The sequence below is a fragment of the Coregonus clupeaformis genome, chromosome 17, assembly GCF_020615455.1.
Source record: "Coregonus clupeaformis isolate EN_2021a chromosome 17, ASM2061545v1, whole genome shotgun sequence".
Classification (NCBI taxonomy): Eukaryota; Metazoa; Chordata; class Actinopteri; order Salmoniformes; family Salmonidae; genus Coregonus; species Coregonus clupeaformis.
The window spans coordinates 3,245,120-3,265,768 of NC_059208.1; the positions used below are offsets into that span (position 1 = coordinate 3,245,120).

A 20,649-nucleotide genomic window follows, 5' to 3' on the forward strand; every position below is an offset into this window, starting at 1 on the left:
ATATATATATATATATTTTTTATTTTTTTATTTCACCTTTATTTAACCAGGTAAGCCAGTTGAGAACAAGTTCTCATTTACAACTGCGACCTGGCCAAGATAAAGCAAAGCAGTGCGATAAAAACAACACAGAGTTACATATGGGGTAAAAAACATAAAGTCAAAAATACAACAGAAAATATATATACAGTGTGTGCAAATGTAGCAAGTTATGGAGGTAAGGCAATAAATAGGCTATAGTGCAAGATAATTACAATAGTATTAACACTGGAATGCTAGATGTGCAAGAGATTATGTGCAAATAGAGATACTGGGGTGCAAAAGAGCAAAATACATAACAATATAGGGATGAGGTAGTTGGGTGGGCTAATTTCAGATGGGCTGTGTACAGGTGCAGTGATCGGTAAGGTGCTCTGACAACTGATGCTTAAAGTTATTGGGGGAGATAAGAGTCTCCAGCTTCAGAGATTTTTGCAATTTGTTCCAGTCATTGGCAGCAGAGAACTGGAAGGAATGGCGGCCAAAGGAGGTGTTGGCTTTGGGAATGACCAGTGAGATACATTGATACTTTCTCTGTTAAATCTGACAAGACCCTGCTGTAAATCAAGCAGGCAACAACAGATGATCAACATAAATTTGCTAGGGATATTAGATCCAACATGGATCCAGGCACAACTGACAAATATTATGGACATTCTTCGCGAACAACTTTTTTTCTAGCACTTGGGCTGTTGTTGCATCGCATGCGCTATCACAACAGCTGTTCGTCACTTGACTGTCATTCAGAAAATTCCTTCTTGGATCAGATGATGATGTGTGAAAATATCATTGAGTAATTAAACACTTTGACATCAATGCACATCCAACAAGTATTATGCATAAATATTGAAGAACCACGTTAATGACAGTATCGATTTAGGTTTTAAGTGTCAAGATAAGGTGATTATTTTGTTTAGAAGCATTCGATTTTGATTTCTGGGGGATTTGTTTGCCCATGAAAACTGTTTTCACCCCATAACATAAGGAGACACTAAATGTTACGTAGTTACACTGCATTTCTGAGATCTCTATACAAAAAACTATCCAACAGCTAGATCCAGGATTTGTACAGGGTTCAAGTTCAATGTCTAATTTAACTGATTAATGCTTAATATATGATATAATGACAATTTACACTGTCATAAATGCATTGACAGAAAAGTAATGTTTTATGTCACACTATTTTGGACAAATCCGTCAAGACACCAACCATGAGAAAGGGTTAAACATGAGTTTTAAATCAACTTGTGAATTTTATTGAATTCTACGGTATGTTCCCCCCTTATATCTTAATATAATGACATTAAATAAATTAGCAGATTATTATCAATGACTTATCAATAGCTGTGACAACTTGTCCAGCGTAGGAAATCCTCACTGGTACCGTAGTTTATAGAAAGACCCACATTTTATAAATGCTTATATCAAAAACAAGAAAATGGTGCTATTGCCTCTTGTTCTTGGTTTCAATACTGTGTGCAATGAAGTACACCTCCATATTTGTGACATAAGCATTCATTGCTATTAATGAATTCCTAATAAAGGTATTATGAAATGCTTACGACGCTGTCTTAGTCTTTACAGTGTGGCCTTCTCAGTAAGTGTTTCACTGTGTTTTATGCCATACGTACTGTATTGTTGTCGTCAGACCTCATCAACATTTTTTATTCACGTTTAACCTCTACGGGATCAGTGTCTCGTAAACGGGACGGTTGAGCTAACGTGCGCTAGTGTGATTAGCATGACTGTTGTAAGTAACAGCAAACTTTCCAGGACATAGACATGTCGTATATGGGCAGAAAGCTTTTTTTTTTTTTTTTATCTAACAGCACTGTCCAATTTACAGTAGCTATTACAGTGCACAACAACAAAAAACGTATCACGGCAACTGGTTTGATACATTCACCTCTGAAGGTAAATAATGTACTTACATTCAGTAATCTTGCTCTGATTTGTCATCCTAAGGGTCCCAGAGATAAAATGTAGCATAGTTTTGTTTGATAAAATTAATTGTTATATTCAAATGTAGGAACTGGGTTCTACTTTTTGAACCCGTGCTGTCGCTGGCTCCACACCCACCCCGCCCAGCCATCTAGATGTGTGAAAGTTAGTGTATAAGCTAATGATCCATCATGTACGACATTTCTGGGAGTGTGTAAACTTACATTTTGTATTACCATATAATTTTTGTATGTTATGTACTTGAAAATGTATCAATTGACGAATTTGGCACATTTGGGCAGACTTGATACAAAATAGTCCAGTATTGCAATGCTTCACTGGATCAATCTGAAACTTTGCACACACACTGCTCCCATCTAGTGGCCAAAATCTAAATTGCGCCTAAACTGCAATATTATATTGTGGCCTTTCTCTTGCATTTCAAAGATGATGGAACAAAAAATATAAGTTTTTTTGTTTGTATTATCTTTAACCAGATCTAATGTGTTATGTTCTCCTACATTAATTTCACATTTCCACAAACTTCAAAGTGTTTCCTTTCAAATGGTATCAAGAATATGCATATCCTTGCTTCAGGTCCTGAGCTACAGGCACTTAGATTTGGGTATGTCATTTTAGGCGAACATTTTAAAAACGGTCCGATCCTTAAGAGGTTAAACTCTTCTGTTACAATGGCTACTTTTTTCTCCTCTTTTCAGGGGAAGAGAGTAGATGGGATGGAGTGTCGGGCGGACCCTGTAGCGAAGCGAGAGGAGGAGGACAGGGACAGCAAGACCACAGAGCATGTAAATGTCCCCTGAGCTCACAACCGCCTGTACTTTTAGCTCCGGCCTGAGTCGCTGCCTTTGATGCATCAGAGAGTAGTACAGTGGGTTGGGAAGGTCAATCAACAAGTGGAAAAGCTTAATACAGAACTATGGGCACCCAGTAGTAAGACTGTGATGAAAGGCAAACCTTTCTTTTGTCACCGATTTTATTATCATGAGTAATACTTGTCTTGGTTGTTATGTCAGCAAGTGTTATACTGCCCACACTGCTAATAATCATTGTGAAATAACCAAAGTAAGAACTATGAATCGGTTTAGGAAGTTGCAGTATGCAGTTATTCACCCTTTCAGTTTCATAGCAGTATTTGCAGTGTCACATTCTACATAGCTACATGCATTAGGCTACTAAGCATGTGCTTGACATCAATTTGATACATTACCTACTGTAATATGTATAGCGCTTGAGTGGGTTTGATAAATTGCAATCTAACAAAGCGTTACGAAAGCAACAATGTTACCATTCCACACAAAAACGTACTGCACATAGCAAATAGCACTGTTATCAAAGGAAAAGAAAATCACGATTCCACGAGTGTAGCTGGGCTCCCCAGTGGCGCAGCGGTCTAAGGCACTGCATCTCAGTGCTTGAGGCGTCACTACAGACCCCCTAGCCGGTGTAGGCCGTCACTGTAAAGAATAATTTGTTCTTAACTGACTTTCCTAGTTAAATAAAGGTTAAATAAAAAAATTAAAAAACACATCTGCGTTTACACATCCATCCAAGGATGAGTGGAAAGCCTTGCCAGCTCCCCATTGTGTTGTTGGCTGTAGAATAGATAATAGCTGGCCCCTCATTTGTTGTGCTAAAGCCCAGGTGCTCCCACCTGTCTCTTTTTATAAAATCAGGGCAACAGGCATTTCTCATTTCCATTCAAAACAATGTCCTATGGTGGGTGGACTGGCCAACATAATAGGTAGTGCTCCATTTGTTTAAAAGTACACTCAAAAATATGGCATCATACACAGCAGGCTGGCTTCCTGCTTACAGATATCAACAATAGGCAAGCCTACAGTACATTTTGAGGGGCCAATAGTGGTTGACTATCGTCTTGTTGTTGATATGTGTATGATGTCATATTGCTAAGAATACCTTAAATTCATCATGTGTAAGTTGCAACGAGTACATTCTATGATGTGGATTGTTTGTGTTCTACTCCTGAAACAATCTCTATTGTGCCATGATAGGTGGACTGAGGGATTATGTTCATTCTGGTCTATCTAATTCTATGCTCTCTCCACTCTCTCTCTTTGTGCAGGTGGAGTGCAGGCTGCAGCTGGAGGCCCAGCGGATCAGCCTGTCTCAGATGCACGCTGCACAGCTGGAGCTGCTCCGGGAGCAGACAGACGCCCACGCCAGCACACTTGAGCTGGGTCGCTTAAAAAAAACACTGGACAAAGGTGTGTGTGTGTGTGTGTGGTTTTGAGTGCAGGTTGATGAGTTGTTGTCTGGTGGTGTGGTTGAAGTAGGGATATGGCAAGTGTGTTTGTTTGGTAGGAAACCTTGTGTGTTGCTGTGTGTACGTGTTTCAATGTGTGTGCTCACATGCATATTTAATTATGTGTGTGTATTTGGGGGTGTGGGGCTAGACAGGGGCCACATGGAATTTTTGTATTTGTATCTATCATTCATGATGTCAACCATGCTACAAATTGTAGATAGAAAACAGGAGACTGACTCACACGGAAGTTATTCAGTCACTTTTGCTTTCATCCTATTTTAGTAATTGAATAATGTTAGTGTACCATGTGTGCTCAATATAAGCCAATAATAATGTATGCTTTTGTTGTTTTTCTCAGACTTCACAGATCTCAAAAGCTCTAAGTACCAGAATGTGGTGCAAGTTGTGTCTGAAGAATGCAAGCAGCTCATCCTGGTAGTTAACATTCATCACACACACACACACACACACACACACACACACACACACATAAAAACAAGTATTTTCCTTTGCACTGTCAATTACTTTTAATTTGAGAACGTTATTAAACAGAATTATTTCAGGTTTAGACATAGATTTTTAGCACATGAGTGCATCAAATATTTACTGAGACATCAGTTTTGTTTGAGAGCTATTTTGCTATTCACTTTACAGTCCTTTGCTAAAATTTTTGGAGAGGAGTTCTTGGAGTATCTCCAACCCACTGATGTCGAGGACTGGAAGATTCATTTGTTTGAAAAGGAAGAAACAAGGGATTCCAGTGCTGTTTTACAGGAGGCAAAAGGTGCTTTATTGGTTGTGATGTCTACCCGAATGAGAACAATACTACGTAATGAACACGCAGCCTATGAAAAAGTCTAAATAAGTCACACACCGATCTTGACTGCTGCATGGTAAAATTACAAATGAGTATATATTGTGTTTGTGTTTTCCCCCAGTTAACATTTGCATACACACATCAAATATAGCTACATCAATGATAAATAGAATATCTTATAGTAGTGAAGATACTTCATACACTGAGACTAACAGCATGAGGACATATTTGTAATGGACATTTCTTCTGTCTCGTTCTATAGAAATGTATAGAGACCTTCAGCAGGTGAAGCAGAGGATTGAGCAGGAGCACGGTCGTCTACTACAGCTCCAGTCCTTACTGAAGGCAGATGGCAATAAGGTAGGAAGGACTGCTACATATTGTGTGTGTAAAACGGTTTATTTAGTTAGCTCTGGCAGACATATCAGTATGGATGACGGATCACCACCTCAAGCTGAACCTTGGCAAGACGGAGCTGCTCTTCCTCCCGGGGAAGGACTGCCCGTTCCATGATCTCGCCATCACGGTTGACAACTCCGTTGTGTCCTCCTCCCAGAGTGCGAAGAGCCTTGGCGTGACCCTGGACAACACCCTGTCGTTCTCCGCTAACATCAAGGCGGTGACCCGATCCTGTAGGTTCATGCTCTACAACATTCGGAGAGTACGACCCTGATTTACACAGGAAGCGGCACAGGTCCTAATCCAGGCACTTGTCATCTCCCGTCTGGATTACTGCAACTCGCTGTTGGCTGGGCTCCCTGCCTGTGCCATTAAACCCCTACAACTCATCCAGAATGCCGCAGCCCGTCTGGTGTTCAACCTTCCCAAGTTCTCTCACGTCACCCCGCTCCTCCGCACACTACACTGGCTTCCAGTTGAAGCTCGCATCTGCTACAAGACCATGGTGCTTGCCTACGGAGCTGTGAGGGGAACGGCACCTCCGTACCTTCAGGCTCTGATCAGTCCCTACACCCAAACGAGGGCATTGCGTTCATCCACCTCTGGCCTGCTGGCTCCCCTACCTCTGCTGAAGCACAGTTCCCGCTCAGCCCAGTCAAAACTGTTCGCTGCTCTGGCACCCCAATGGTGGAACAAGCTCCCTCACGACGCCAGGACAGCGGAGTCACTCACCACCTTCCGGAGACATTTGAAACCCCACCTCTTTAAGGAATACCTGGGATATGATAAGTAATCCTTCTACCCCCCCTTACCCCACCCCACCCCACCCCCCCAACAAAATTAAAAATAAAATAATAATAATTGTAAAGTGGTTATCCCACTGGCTATAAGGTGAATGCACCAATTTGTAAGTCGCTCTGGATAAGAGCGTCTGCTAAATTATGTAAATGTAAACTCTTTCCACGGAGGGCCGAGTGTCTGCAGGTTTTTGCTCCTCCCTTGTACTTGATTGATGAATTTAAGGTCACTAATTAGTAAGGAACTCCCCTCACCCACCTGGTTGTCTAGGTCTTAATTGAAAGGAAAATCCCAAAACCATCCGACACTAGGCCCTCCATGGAATGAGTTTGACACCCCTGTTTAGGCTAAGAGTTTATGAATTGGTGGGGGAAAACATGAAATGTCATTGATTGATTGGATATGTTTAGACGCCACGACACCAATGTCTTTGTTAGTGTTTGACATGTAATCACAGTATTATGACTGGGATGAAAAGCAACAATAATTTGATTGATTTGGGTACAGTAATTGCTAGGACACTAGCACTTAGCGTTTACATTTTTAACTGTGCTAGTTAATAATGATATGACGAATGAAAGCTAATTGGCTTTAATGATAACGCCAACAAACACTGTTGTCAAATTCTTATTGTCATTCTTAGATTGAGGCGATGCAGCTGGCTTACGATGATCTGAAGCGCAGCAGTGAGGAGAAGATCACCAGCCTGCGCAGGCACATCGAAAGCTCCAGCATCTCCACACACAACCTCGAGGGTAAATTGAGATATGTACTGTATGTCTAAACCAAAATCACCTCAAAATGGTGCTGGGTTATGTGGTGTCCATATTCTACACAATCTGTTGTGCATTTGGAAAGGTCTGCGGGCCTCAATCCCAAAATGAATGGGAAAGATGGGCACTGTCTACTTCCATCTACATAGCCATGCTAACACTATCGCTCTCTACCCAGATCTGAGGGAGCCGACCGCGGCCTCGCCATCCTCCCACACTGCTGAGGACATCCAGAAGCTTAGGGCCAATGTCCAGCAGCAGCGGGCCCAGCTGGAGGAATGCCACAGGCAGGAGGTGGAGCGCCTCAGGGCCTACTACCAGCATCAGGCCAAAGCGACCGAGGAGCGATATGCTACCGAACTCATCGTGCTACAGCAGCACCTCGATGAGGCCACAGGCACCGAGGCCCAGTTCAGGTAATAGTGATGATGATGGTCATTAGAAGTGGCTTACATAAATCACACGCAAGAGCTTCTCACGGTGTATTTATACTAGACACTACTTCCGTCAAACTACCGGAAGCAGTCATTTTCAATGGATGGAGGATAAGTTTTCTATCTGAATGTTCTGTACCATTGCATCCTCCTGAACAAGCCCCTGGTATCTCGGTGGTATGTTACAGACCCCTAGAGGTCATGGAGGATATTGCAGGGGTCGCAGTGAGGAGGAAAACTAGCCTGACGACTCGCACTAAATTCTTCCGCTGCTCTGTCGTTCTCTACATACTTTTGTCTGAGACTGCCATAATTGAAGTCATTTGTGATGACGAGGGGCACGAGGGGTGTTGTTCAAAACGAAGTCATCAGGGATTGGGCTCTAACCAATCAGAGTATCAAAGCCAATGACACATTTTCAAACTGCCGCTTTACCCACGTGTGTTCTGGCTCTGGTCCAACCTATCGGTTTCTGGACCAATCAGATGTCCCCAAATGTATTCGCATTCGGCGTAGGATTGGGGAGGTAGTCAGATCCAGACTCATTGCCGAGAAGAAACTAACATTAGTGGGCGTGGGTTAATGTTTGGCCGGAGCAAGGAGTCTGGGTATCCAGGCAAGAGGAAAACACCATAATCAACCATTTCCCATTGCCTGTAATCTTGACACAAATCATTAAACTCAAACTAAATCCAACTCATGAATCCAACTCAACATATGAATTGGTTAGTCCACAAACACATCAAGGGTAATACATATTATAGAAGAAACACAACCACTGGTGCATAAGTGAGAAAGTAATGTTTCATCTCCCCCATGGGAGTATCTGAAACAGTCATGAGGAGGATCCTACTCCTGTGTGTGCGTGCATGTATGCGCATAGAAAGAGTGCAGCAGCACTTATCAGATCACTGTGACCCGATACCCCCAGGCAGTGAAATTGTTCAGCAGGTATAGCCAGACGAGAGTTGTCTCCGGTAGCTTGCTTTTATTTAGGTAAAACACAACTTTTTAACAGAGCATTTGATAAAAATAACCTAGCAAATTACATTGGTTGTCAATCAACTAATAAAGCCTAATATTGCGGAAGCCATTTTACAAACATTTGAATGGTGGTTAAAAGCATTACAGACTGGAGTCATGTTAATTACTAACCCACAAAGTACGGTTTCTCCTGCCTAACATCTCTAGGCAAAGAGCAGAAGCATCTCCCCATTTGGCCCTCCTCAAGGTGTTTCCATGTCAGTAGAAAATTGAAGGGATTATTCTACCAAATTTGAAAATTATATTTGTTATTTACACTGTAAGTAGTCTATGGAGAAAGATACTCCTCTGGCTTCATGCTAATTTGGGAAATTTGAGTGTCTCTCTACGCATGCTACGTTAGGTTACACTATGATAAACCATCTTCGAATCTAATGGGTATGATTAACTGAGATACTACTGCCCTCTGCTGTTAAGTTATATTAATACTTTGAGCCTTTTGGTAATCGAAGCAAGAGGGCTTATTCAGGGAAGGGCAAGGTTACCGAACGTTCAGATAGAAATGTATCATGTACAAAAATAAATGCTTATCTGTACTTCTCTGTCATGTAGAATAATAGGGAATCGTATGTCCGTTCTATGCATTACATTTCTTCCCGCAAAGTTTAAAACATTGCAGCCCACTGTACATGCCACATGATGACATTGATTGATAGAATGGTGCCAGTTAGCTAATCCCAAAGGGGAATTTGGACAGGGCACTTTCCCTGTACAATTCACACACTTCAGACAAGTAAACCATGAATTCCAATCTCCTAAAAAAAAAAAGTAAGATGTTGAAAATAATACTAGTAGATTCACTAGTAGGCTATCTATTTACTATAGTGGATGTTTGTTTACCCGTTACCGTTCACTAATGTCTTCGGTCTTTATATTTAATTCTGCCTTGTCTTTCAGCCTGTCCAGTGTTGCCCAGCTTAGCTTGCGGATCGAGGAAGAGGACGCAGAGGAACTAAAGGTTTGCTCCCTTCCTTCTCACTTTGCAAATCTTCCCCCGTCACACACCACCACCTCTCGAGGCCAAACACTGATTTTAATTAAGACTCCATTAGCCGTCACTGCGAGCAAAGGATGAGGAGGAGGGATGGAGAAGGGGGACGGAGGAGGAGGATGGGGGGAATGCTGCCTTTGGCTAAAATCTGGCCCAAATCCCTGGGTGGCTGGCTGCAGTGAGACGCCACGTTCAAATCGATGTCTTTATCCGAGGAGAAGTTGATGAGCCGAGGCGCCTGTTATGTAAGCGGTTAGCGTAGCGTGGATGCTAGCGTTAGCTATATACTACTACGGTACTCAAGTCTTCGCCTGCATTAATGGACTATTCTGTCCACGTGAGTGACCCGGTCCTTTTCAGTCAAGTCTCCCTTTCTCACTATCACTCCACCTCCCGCTCGTTCACTCGCTCTCGCTACCTCTGTTGCTTTCCAGTCTAGCAGCGTGAGACGCTGTCTCTCACATCAGAGAAGATAGCAGGAGAATAGAGGAGCTCAGAGATTGTGGGAGAAAGAAAGAAAAGAAAGAAAGGGTGAGAGATAAAAATGGAGAGATGTCCGGTGAGAGAGAGAAAGATGGGCAATGCACGGAGTAGACTGAAAGGTGGAGGGAAAGGACGAGCGAGAGGAAGAAAGGAGATGGAGGTAGGAGGAGAGTGATAGAAAATGAGTGATCGAGAGCATCCAACACCAGGCACTATTCTAGCACAATAATGATTCACTGAGAGAGACATAGCTGAAAAAAAGAGAGAAAAAGGAAAGACTTACTATTGTAGCTTGACATACTGGTGCTCTAGCCGAACTGAAACTCTGCTCTGTAGGATGTCTGACTTCTATTTATCAGTGCAGCATTCAGCCTTGGAGGCATAGGAAGTAAAATCTGTGAATTTATCGCCAGCGGGTGGCTGAGGAGTAAGGGGAAAGGGAGGGGACACACTCTCTGAATCTTTCCCTGTATTTTCTCCTCTAACTTTCGCTCAATCCCTATGTTTTTCTCTCCTCTCCTCCTCTCCTATTTTTCTTTCCATATACGTTTCCCTCCGGTTCATTTATTTTTGTTTGTCTGTGTCCATCCTTTCCCCACCCTATTCCTTGTCCACTCCTCCCCCTCATCTCTAGCTAGTGGATGAGGATGCATTGTTGGTGGGCCTGGGCACGGAGCTAAGCGGGCCGGCCAAGTCTATGGACCTGGCGGCGCAGCTGCAGACGCTGAGGAGAGCGCTCTACCACAAGTACCTCCAGGAGGTGGCCGCGCTGAAGGAGCAACACTGTGCCGAGCTCACCAGACTCAGAGAAGAGAGGGTGCAGGAAAAGGGAGAGAAAGTGAGGGAGGAAGGAGAGGAGGATGTGCGGTTGCAGGTGAAGCCGGACCCGGAGGGCATCAATGGGGGCGTCCGCTCTATCGAGGCACCCAGCACAGAGGACCAAGGCGGGCAGGAGAGGAGACACAAGGAGAGGGTGGAGGAGGAGATAGCTAAGGTAAGATGTTTACTGCTGAACAGGCAATTTCGAACGGAGACAATTATTAAACCCCCTGAAAAACAGAGTTATTGTAGGCTACAGACGAACTTAGGTATGCAATTCATGTTTTCTACATACACAGATTTCTACATACATTTTTGTATTCTGAACAACCTCCGTTCCTGACGTGTTTGTATTTCTGAGGTCCTACTGTTCTTTGAAGAGTATGACCCAAAACTAGTCTGCAATATATTTTTCCTCTTGTACAGTGGGGAAAAAAAGTATTTAGTCAGCCACCAATTGTGCAAGTTCTCCCACTTAAAAAGATGAGAGAGGCCTGTAATTTTCATCATAGGTACACGTCAACAATGACAGACAAATTGAGAAAAAATAATCCAGAAAATCACATTGTAGGATTTTTAATGAATTTGTTTGCAAATTATGGTGGAAAATAAGTATTTGGTCACCTACAAACAAGCAAGATTTCTGGCTCTCACAGACCTGTAACTTCTTCTTTAAGAGGCTCCTCTGTCCTCCACTCGTTACCTGTATTAATGGAACCTGTTTGAACTTGTTATCAGTATAAAAGACACCTGTCCACAACCTCAAACAGTCACACTCCAAACTCCACTATGGCCAAGACCAAAGAGCTGTCAAAGGACACCAGAAACAAAATTGTATACCTGCACCAGGCTGGGAAGACTGAATCTGCAATAGGTAAGCAGCTTGGTTCGAAGAAATCAACTGTGGGAGCAATTATTAGGAAATGGAAGACATACAAGACCACTGATAATCTCCCTCGATCTGGGGCTCCACGCAAGATCTCACCCCGTGGGGTCAAAATGATCACAAGAACGGTGAGCAAAAATCCCAGAACCACACGGGGGGACCTAGTGAATGACCTGCAGAGAGCTGGGACCAAAGTAACAAAGCCTACCATCAGTAACACACTACGCCGCCAGGGACTCAAATCCTGCAGTGCAGACGTGTCCCCCCTGCTTAAGCCAGTACATGTTCAGGCCCGTCTGAAGTTTGCTAGAGTGCATTTGGATGATCCAGAAGAGGATTGGGAGAATGTCATATGGTCAGATGAAACCAAAATATAACTTTTTGGTAAAAACTCAACTCGTCGTGTTTGGAGGACAAAGAATGCTGAGTTGCATCCAAAGAACACCATACCTACTGTGAAGCATGGGGGTGGAAACATCATGCTTTGGGGCTGTTTTTCTGCAAAGGGACCAGGACGACTGATCCGTGTAAAGGAAAGAATGAATGGGGCCATGTATCGTGAGACTTTGAGTGAAAACCTCCTTCCATCAGCAAGGGCATTGAAGATGAAACGTGGCTGGGTCTTTCAGCATGACAATGATCCCAAACACACCGCCCGGGCAACGAAGGAGTGACTTCGTAAGAAGCATTTCAAGGTCCTGGAGTGGCCTAGCCAGTCTCCAGATCTCAACCCCATAGAAAATCTTTGGAGGGAGTTGAAAGTCCGTGTTGCCCAGCGACAGCCCCAAAACATCACTGCTCTAGATGAGATCTGCATGGAGGAATGGGCCAAAATACCAGCAAAAGTGTGTGAAAACCTTGTGAAGACTTACAGAAAACGTTTGACCTGTGTCATTGCCAACAAAGGATATATAACAAAGTAATGAGAAACTTTTGTTATTGACCAAATACTTATTTTCCACCATAATTTGCAAATAAATTCATTAAAAATCCTACAATGTGATTTTCTGGAAAAATAATTCTCATTTTGTCTGTCATAGTTGACGTGTACCTATGATGAAAATTACAGGCCTCTCTCATCTTTTTAAGTGGGAGAACTTGCACAATTGGTGGCTGACTAAATACTTTTTTTCCCCACTGTATTTCAAGGCCTACCTTCAAACTCAGTGGCGCTTTGCTTGACATCATGGCAAAATCAAAAGAAATCAGCCAAGACCTCAGAAAAAAAATTGTAGACCTCCACATGTCTGGTTCATCCTTGGGAGCAATTTCCAAACGCCTGAAGGTACCACGTTCATCTCTAAAACAATAGTACACAAGGATATACACCATGGGACCACGCAGCCGTCATACTGCTCAGGAAGGAGACGCGTTCTGTCTCCTAGAGATGAACGTACTTTGGTGCGAAAAGTGCAAATCAATCCCAGAACAACAGCAAAGGACCTTGTGAAGATGCTGGAGGAAACAGGTACAAAAGTATCGGTCGTGGTCAAAATTTTCTGAGAGTGACACAAGTATTGGTCTTCACAAAGTTCGCTGCTTCAGTGTTATGAGATATTTTTGTCAGATGTTACTATGATATACTGAAGTATAATTATAAGCATTCCATAAGTGTCAAAGGCTTTTATTGACAATTACATGAAGTTTATGCAAAGAGTCAATATTTGCAGTGTTGACCCTTCTTTTTCAAGACCTCTGCAATCCGCCCTGGCATGCTGTCAATTAACTTCTGGGCCACATCCTGACTGATGGCAGCCCATTCTTGCATAATCAATGCTTGGAGTTTGTCAGAATTTTTGTTTGTCCACCCGCCTCTTGAGGATCGACCACAAGTTCTCAATGGGATTAAGGTCTGGGGAGTTTCCTGGCCATGGACCCAAAATGTCGATGTTTTGTTCCCTGAGCCACTTAGTTATCACGTTTGCCTCATGGCAAGGTGCTCCATCATGCTGGAAAAGGCATTGTTCGTCACCAAACTGTTCTTGGATGATTGGGAGAAGTTGCTCTCGGAGGATGTGATGGTACCATTCTTTATTCATGGCTGTGTTTTTAGGAAAAATTGTGAGTGAGCCCACTCCCTTGGCTGAGAAGCAACCCCACACATGAATGGTCTCAGGATGCTTTACTGTTGGCATGACACAGGACTGATGGTAGCGCTCACCTTGTCTTCTCCGGACAAGGTTTTTTCCGGATGCCCCAAACAATCGGAAAGGGGATTCATCAGAGAAAATGACTTTACCCCTGTCCTCAGCAGTCCAATCCCTGTACCTTTTGCAGAATATCAGTCTGTTCCTGACGTTTTTCCTGGAGAGAAGTGGCTTCTTTGCTGCCCTTCTGGACACCAGGCCATCCTCCAAAAGTCTTTGCCTCACTGTGCGTGCAGATGCACTCACACCTGCCTGCTGCCATTCCTGAGCAAGCTCTGCACTGGTGGTGCCCCGATCCCGCAGCTGAATCAACTTTAGGAGACGGTCTTGGCACTTGCTCGACTTTCTTGGGCGGCCTGACGCCTTCTTCACAACATTTGAACCTCTCTCCTTGAAGTACTTGATGATCCGAAAAATGGTTGATTTAGGTGCAATCTTACTAGCAGCAATATCCTTGCCTGTGAAGCCCTTTTTGAGCAAAGCAATGATGACGGCACGTGTTTCCTTGCAGGTAACCATGGTTAACAGAGGAAGAACAATGATTTCAAGCACCACCCTCATTTTAAAGCTTCCAGTCTGTTATTCTAACTCAGTCAGCATGACAGAGTGATCTTCAGCCTTGTCCTCGTCAACACTCTCACCTGTGTTAACGAGAGAATCACTGACATGATGGCAGCTGGCTATTTTGTGGCAGGGCTGAAATGCAGTGGAAATGTTTTCTTGGGATTAAGTTCATTTTCATGGCAAAGAGGGACTTTGCAATTAATTGCAATTCGTCTGATCACTCTTCATGACATTCTGGAGTATATGCAAATTGCCATCATCAAAACTGAAGCAGCAGACTTTGTGAAAATTAGTATTTGTGTAATTCTCAGAACTTTTGACCACGACTGTATATCCACAATAAAACGAGTCCTATATCGACATAACCTGAAAGGCCGCTCAGCAAGGAAGAAGCCACTGCTCCAAAACCGCCATAAAGCCAGACTACGGTTTGCAACTGCACATGGTGAAAAAGATCGTACTTTTTGGAGAAATGTCCTCTGGTCTGATGAAACAAAAATAGAACTGTTTGGCCATAATGACCATCGTTATGTTTTGAGGAAAAAGGGGGTGGCTTGCAAGCCGAAGAACACCATCCCAACCGTGAAGCACGGGGGTGGCAGCATCATGCTGTGGGGGTGCTTTGCTGCAGGAGGGACTGGTACACTTCACAAAATAGATGGCGCCATGAGGAAGGACAATTATGTGGATATATTGAAGCAGCATCTCAAGACATCAGTCAGGAAGTTAAAGCTTGGTTGCAAATGGGTCTTCCAAATGGACAATGACCCCAAGCATACTTCCAAAGTTGTGGCAAAATGGCTTAAGGACAACCATGTCAAGGTATTGGAGTGGCCATCACAAAGCCCTGACCTCAATCCTATAAAAATGGTGTGGGCAGAACTGAAAAAGTGTGTGCGAGCAAGGAGGCCTACAAACCTGACTCCGTTACACCAGCTCTGTCAGGAGGAATGGGCCAAAATTCACCCAACTTATTGTGGGAAGCTTGTGGAGGCTACCCGAAACGTTTGACCCAAGTTAAACAATTTAAAGGCAATGCTAGCAAATACAAATTGAGTGTATGTAAACTTCTGACCCACTGGGAATGTGATGAAAGAAATAAAAGCTGAAATAAATAATTCTCTACTATTATTCAGACATTTCACATTCTTAAAATAAAGTGGTTGATCCTAACTGACCAAAGACAGGGAATTTTTACTAGGATTAAATGTCAGGAATTGTGAAAAACTGAGTTGAAATGTATTTGGCTAAGGTGTATGTAAACTTCCGACTTCAACTGTATGTACAAAGCATACTTTTTAAGCTGCACCGAAGGTCTTTTGATAGGAAGATGCTCTTTTAGCATTTATTTGTGAGGAGCAGTGCTTTTAGTCCTTCTATCTAGATTGAATTGCCTTTTACATTTAGTTGAAAATAGACTTTATATATTTTGTTGCCTCTTTCTTTCACTTATCAACAGTACATTTAAACCATTCATTTTACATTTACATTTCTGTCATTTAGCAGACACTCTTATCCAGAGCGACTTACAAATTGGTGCATTCACCTTATGATAGCCAGTGGGACTATTCCACTATGATGCCTCATACAGTGAGAGAAAAAAGTATTTGATCCCCTGCTGATTTTGTACGTTTGCCCACTGACAAAGACATGATCAGTCTATAATTTTAATGGTAGGTTTATTTGAACAGTGAGAGACAGAATAACAACAAAAACATCCAGTAAAACGCATGTAAAAAATGTTATAAATTGATTTGCATTTTAATGAGGGAAGTAAGTATTTGACAGCTCTGCAAAACATGACTTAGTACTTGGTGGCAAAACCCTTGTTGGCATTTACAGAGGTCAGACGTTTCTTGTAGTTGGCCACAAGGTTTGCACACATCTCAGGAGGGATTTTGTCCCACTCCTCTTTGCAGATCTTCTCCCACTCCTCTTTGCAGATCTTCTCCAAGTCATTAAGGTTTCGAGCCTGACGTTTGGCAACTCAAACCTTTAGCTCCCTCCACAGATTATCTATGGGATTAAGGTCTGGAGACTGGCTAGGCCACTCCAGGACCTTAATGTGCTTCTTCTTGAGCCACTCCTTTGTTGCCTTGGCCGTGTGTTTTGGGTCATTGTCATTGTCATGCTGGAATATCCATCCACGACCCATTTTCAATGCCCTGGCTGAGGGAAGGAGGTTCTCACCCAAGATTTGACGGTACATGGCCCCGTCCATCGTCCCTTTGATGCGGTGACGTTTTCCTGTCCCCTTAGCAGAAAAACACCCCAAAAGCATAATGTTACCACCTCCATGTTTGAAGGTGGGGATGGTGTTCTTGGGGTCATAGGCAGCATTCCTCTTCCTCCAAACACGGCGAGTTGAGTTGATGCCAAAGAGCTCGATTTTGGTCTCATCTGACCACAGCACTTTCACCCAGTTCTCCTCTGAATCATTCAGATGTTCATTGGCAAACTTCAGATGGCCCTGTATATGTGCTTTCTTGAGCAGGGGGACCTTGCGGGCGCTGCAGGATTTCAGTCCTTCACGGCGTAGTGTGTTACCAATTGTTTTCTTGGTGACTATGGTCCCAGCTGCCTTGAGATCATTGACAAGATCCTCCCGTGTAGTTCTGGGCTGATTCCTCACTGTTCTCATGATCATTGCAACTCTACGAGGTGAGATCTTGCATGGAGCCCCAGGCCGAGGGAGATTGACAGTTATTTTGTGTTTCTTCCATTTGCGAATAATCGCACCAACTGTTGTCACCTTCTCACCAAGCTGCTTGGCGATGGTCTTGTAGCCCATTCCAGCCTTGTGTAGGTCTACAATCTTGTCCGTGACATCCTTGGAGAGCTCTTTGGTCTTGGCCATGGTGGAGAGTTTGGAATCTGATTGATTGCTTCTGTGGACAGGTGTCTTTTATACAGGTAACAAGCTCAGATTAGGAGCACTCCCTTTAAGAATGTGCTCCTAATCTCAGCTCGTTACCTGTATAAAAGACACCTGGGAGCCAGAAATCTTTCTGATTGAGAGGGGTTCAAATACTTATTTCCCTCATTAAAATGCAAATCAATTTATAACATTTTTGACATGAGTTTTTCTGGATTTTTCTGTTGTTATTCTGTCTCTCACTGTTCAAATAAACCTACCATTAAAAGTATAGACTGATCATTTCTTTGTCAGTGGGCAAACGTACAAAATCAGCAGGGGATCAAATACTTTTTTCCCTCACTGTATGCATCTCTCCTAGGTCATAGTTCAGATGTCGGTGGAGTTTGCCCAGCAGAGCGAATTGGCCCGAATCACCAAGAGTGCCCGCGAGACCACCTCAGCCATGCAGACCCACTCCGACGAGGAAGGGGAGGAAGAGGAGGAGCAGACCCCCAGGAGCTCACTCACCAAGGGGATCTCTCTGGAGGAGGTGCAGAGGAGGTTCGCAGAGGAGAAAGAAAGGCTGGAGAAAGAGCTGGAGGAGAGGACTGCGGAGCTCCATGGGATTAAAGAGCAGCTTCGGCGCATAGGTCCAGGATCTGAGCAGGTTAGCATTGGGGGATTTCTGGATAGTGCTTTAATGAGTGAGTTTGATTTGCACAGTAGCATGTGTTCACTTTTTATTTATGGTTTCGACACCTAGGTTGGCATCAGGTGCTAAGATGCACAGGCTTAGCACTTGGAAGAGTTTTTAAGCTCTTCGAAACATGCAGTCTAAAAGACCACATAAAACCACCCTCCGCTGAAGCTGAATGTAGTTCTGTGTTAAATGAGGAGTTTGAAAATGAAGGGAAGTGATTTTCATCCACCTGCCAAGTGTTGTCTCTTCTAACCCAATTATCTCCATATTGAGAAGCACTTAGTGGGTTAAACCACTTGATCGCCTGGGGAGGGATATTATTATACCTCACATGATGCGGTTTGCTCTGTACAAACCCTTCAGGGGTCTTTTGAAGGATAACACTGTGTCCTTACACTAGTTGTCCCTCCTGCTCCTTCTAGCTCTTTTTCTCAGTGCTTTTTTTAGCCTAAGCCATAGCCTACTATCACATCATGTCCAAAGTGTTTCTAATTGAAGAGGCTGTGATGTCTAACCGAAGATGCTTCACTCGGCTGCCATATTGGCTACACCCACAAAGTGCATTTTTCTTTAGGAAGACCATAGCCTGTTTGCTAGCATTGTCACCTAAAGTAAGTGCTAGACATAAACTAACGCAACGCCAAAAAGTATATGTCATACTAACTTTTCGTTTAGATTTTTGGGTTTGTTTAGCTACCACATAATGTTCACGCCACTGCTTCACAAATGTTCTAACATTTTGAGTCAAACTATGATGCATCAAACAGTCATTTTATGTTATTGTGAATGTTATAATTTTGGTCATTTAATAAATTTAGGCTACTTGCTTTTTGATTGCAGATGGGTTATTCCTCTGATGGAGATGGAGAGAGTGAGAGAAAAGAAAGTGGAAAGAAGAGAGCAACACCGCAAATGAAAAGCAGAGGCTCACAGAAAGAAAAGGTTATATTTTTATTTTACAGTTCAGTTGCACCTCTACTACTTTACACCTCAGCCTAAAAGACATCAGAGTTGCACTCAGAATCCATAATGATAATGCAGTTTTTCAGTGTTTGATGGAGACTTACTCTCAGTAGTGTGAGTTGAAATGTCTTCAAAGTTGTGTTCAGAACGCCTAAATTATACAGTGTTTCAGTGATGATGAATAGAGACTAATCCCTCAGGGGTGTGAATGGAAATAGAGTTGCGTTCAGAAACCCTAAATGTTATGCAGTGTTTGATGAATGGAGACTCTCTCTCAGTAGTGTGAATTGAAATGTCTTTATGCTATTTTTATGCATCCAGCCCCCGAAGGCCCATGATGGCTGTCACTTTTGGCCCCTTGATGTGTTTAGTTATTAATATGTTATACCCTCAGTACATTAAATCCTGTTAATCTATTGACTGCATTTACTGACGTTCAGTTGGGACTATATGTGCTCTTTGCATAATAGCCTAACTTATTATGACATGAAGAGTACCTACTCTATAATAGTTTTTCGTTTAATTTAAATGTCAAACTGTTAATCTCAACCAAATTACGAAATATAAAGATTGGAGCTCAAAGGTAAAAAGATTGTTGCAGAAACCTCAACAGCTTTCACCAGTACACACAATGTGGTCATTTAGGAATCAACGTGAACATCTGTTGATTAGTATTCTATCTGAATGAGCAGCATTTCTGTTCCCTCACCATGAGAGGGTGCCACTCTACTTCCTGCATCAGCCCATTGACTCAGGTGCACCTGTTGCCATAACAGCACAAAGATACTAGTGTTTCCCTGGCTTGGATGGAGGTGAATGTGTTTGTGAGTGTGTGTGTGTGTGTGTGTGTTTGTCTGTGTGTATTGGTGCGAGCTACGACTCTCGTCTGATTTGAGTTCACATTTCTTATAATGGTCATGCCTTCAGCTCGCCTGGCCGTCGCCATCTCATGTTTCCAGGAATCGTCAACTCAGTGTGGAAGTGTGTGCTTTTTTGTAAACGGGTGATAATGACAGGGCTGTTGTCGTTCTTCTCCCTCCTGCCGGTCCATCCACTGCAGAAGAGGGGAGAAGAGGAAGATGAAGAGGTCAGGAGGAAGAGGGCCGTGGGTGGAAATGTCTCGTCACAAGATAGAGGGGATGACTCTTCCTGTCCAGATCATCAGGTTATCACTTCTGAGAGGTATGACTATAGAACGATAGAAATGTTCTGTAGTTTCTATTTCATTTATATTGTAGAGAACATATTTAACTCCTGTGCATGTCATGATTTTACCTCTGCACATTTATTGTACATTTTCGACCAGAGAATTGTTTTATTTTTTATACCCACATATGAACTGATAAAAGGTTAGATGGACAAGGGACCCGACCTATACTAAAATGTCTAAGTATAAGCTGTGTTATATACTATGACAATGTAATACTTGTATATACAGTGCCTTCGGAAAGTATTCAGACCCCTTTACCTTTTCCACATTTTGATAAGTTACAGCCTTATGCTAAAATGGATTTAAAAAATAATAATCCTCATCAATCTACACACAATACCCCATAATGACAATGCGAAAACAGTTTTTTTGACATTTTTGCAAATGTATTAAAAATAATAAACCGATACCTTATTCACGTATGTATTCAGACCCTTTGCTATGAGACTCAAAATTGAGCTCAGGTGCATCGTGTTTCCATTGATCATCCTTGAGAT

The 20,649-nt window shown here is 42.8% G+C and overlaps 1 protein-coding gene across 7 annotated transcripts in view; it reads left to right on the forward strand.

The window, feature by feature from the left end:
• The window catches only part of akap9 (A kinase (PRKA) anchor protein 9), a 129,286-nt gene that overhangs the window by 48,261 nt on the left and 60,376 nt on the right, over positions 1–20,649 (forward strand). For 6 of the 7 annotated variants that reach the window (XM_045226037.1, XM_045226039.1, XM_045226042.1 and 3 more), the window contains 12 exons: positions 2,700–2,786; positions 4,085–4,226; positions 4,626–4,702; positions 4,922–5,051; positions 5,347–5,444; positions 6,925–7,036; positions 7,233–7,470; positions 9,430–9,490; positions 10,641–11,000; positions 17,659–17,946; positions 18,820–18,921; positions 20,003–20,124. In XM_045226037.1, the coding sequence (XP_045081972.1) occupies positions 2,700–2,786; positions 4,085–4,226; positions 4,626–4,702; positions 4,922–5,051; positions 5,347–5,444; positions 6,925–7,036; positions 7,233–7,470; positions 9,430–9,490; positions 10,641–11,000; positions 17,659–17,946; positions 18,820–18,921; positions 20,003–20,124 (1,817 nt within the window). The remainder of the gene's footprint in view (positions 1–2,699; positions 2,787–4,084; positions 4,227–4,625; positions 4,703–4,921; positions 5,052–5,346; positions 5,445–6,924; positions 7,037–7,232; positions 7,471–9,429; positions 9,491–10,640; positions 11,001–17,658; positions 17,947–18,819; positions 18,922–20,002; positions 20,125–20,649) is intronic. The other variant, XM_045226038.1, reaches the window with a different exon arrangement.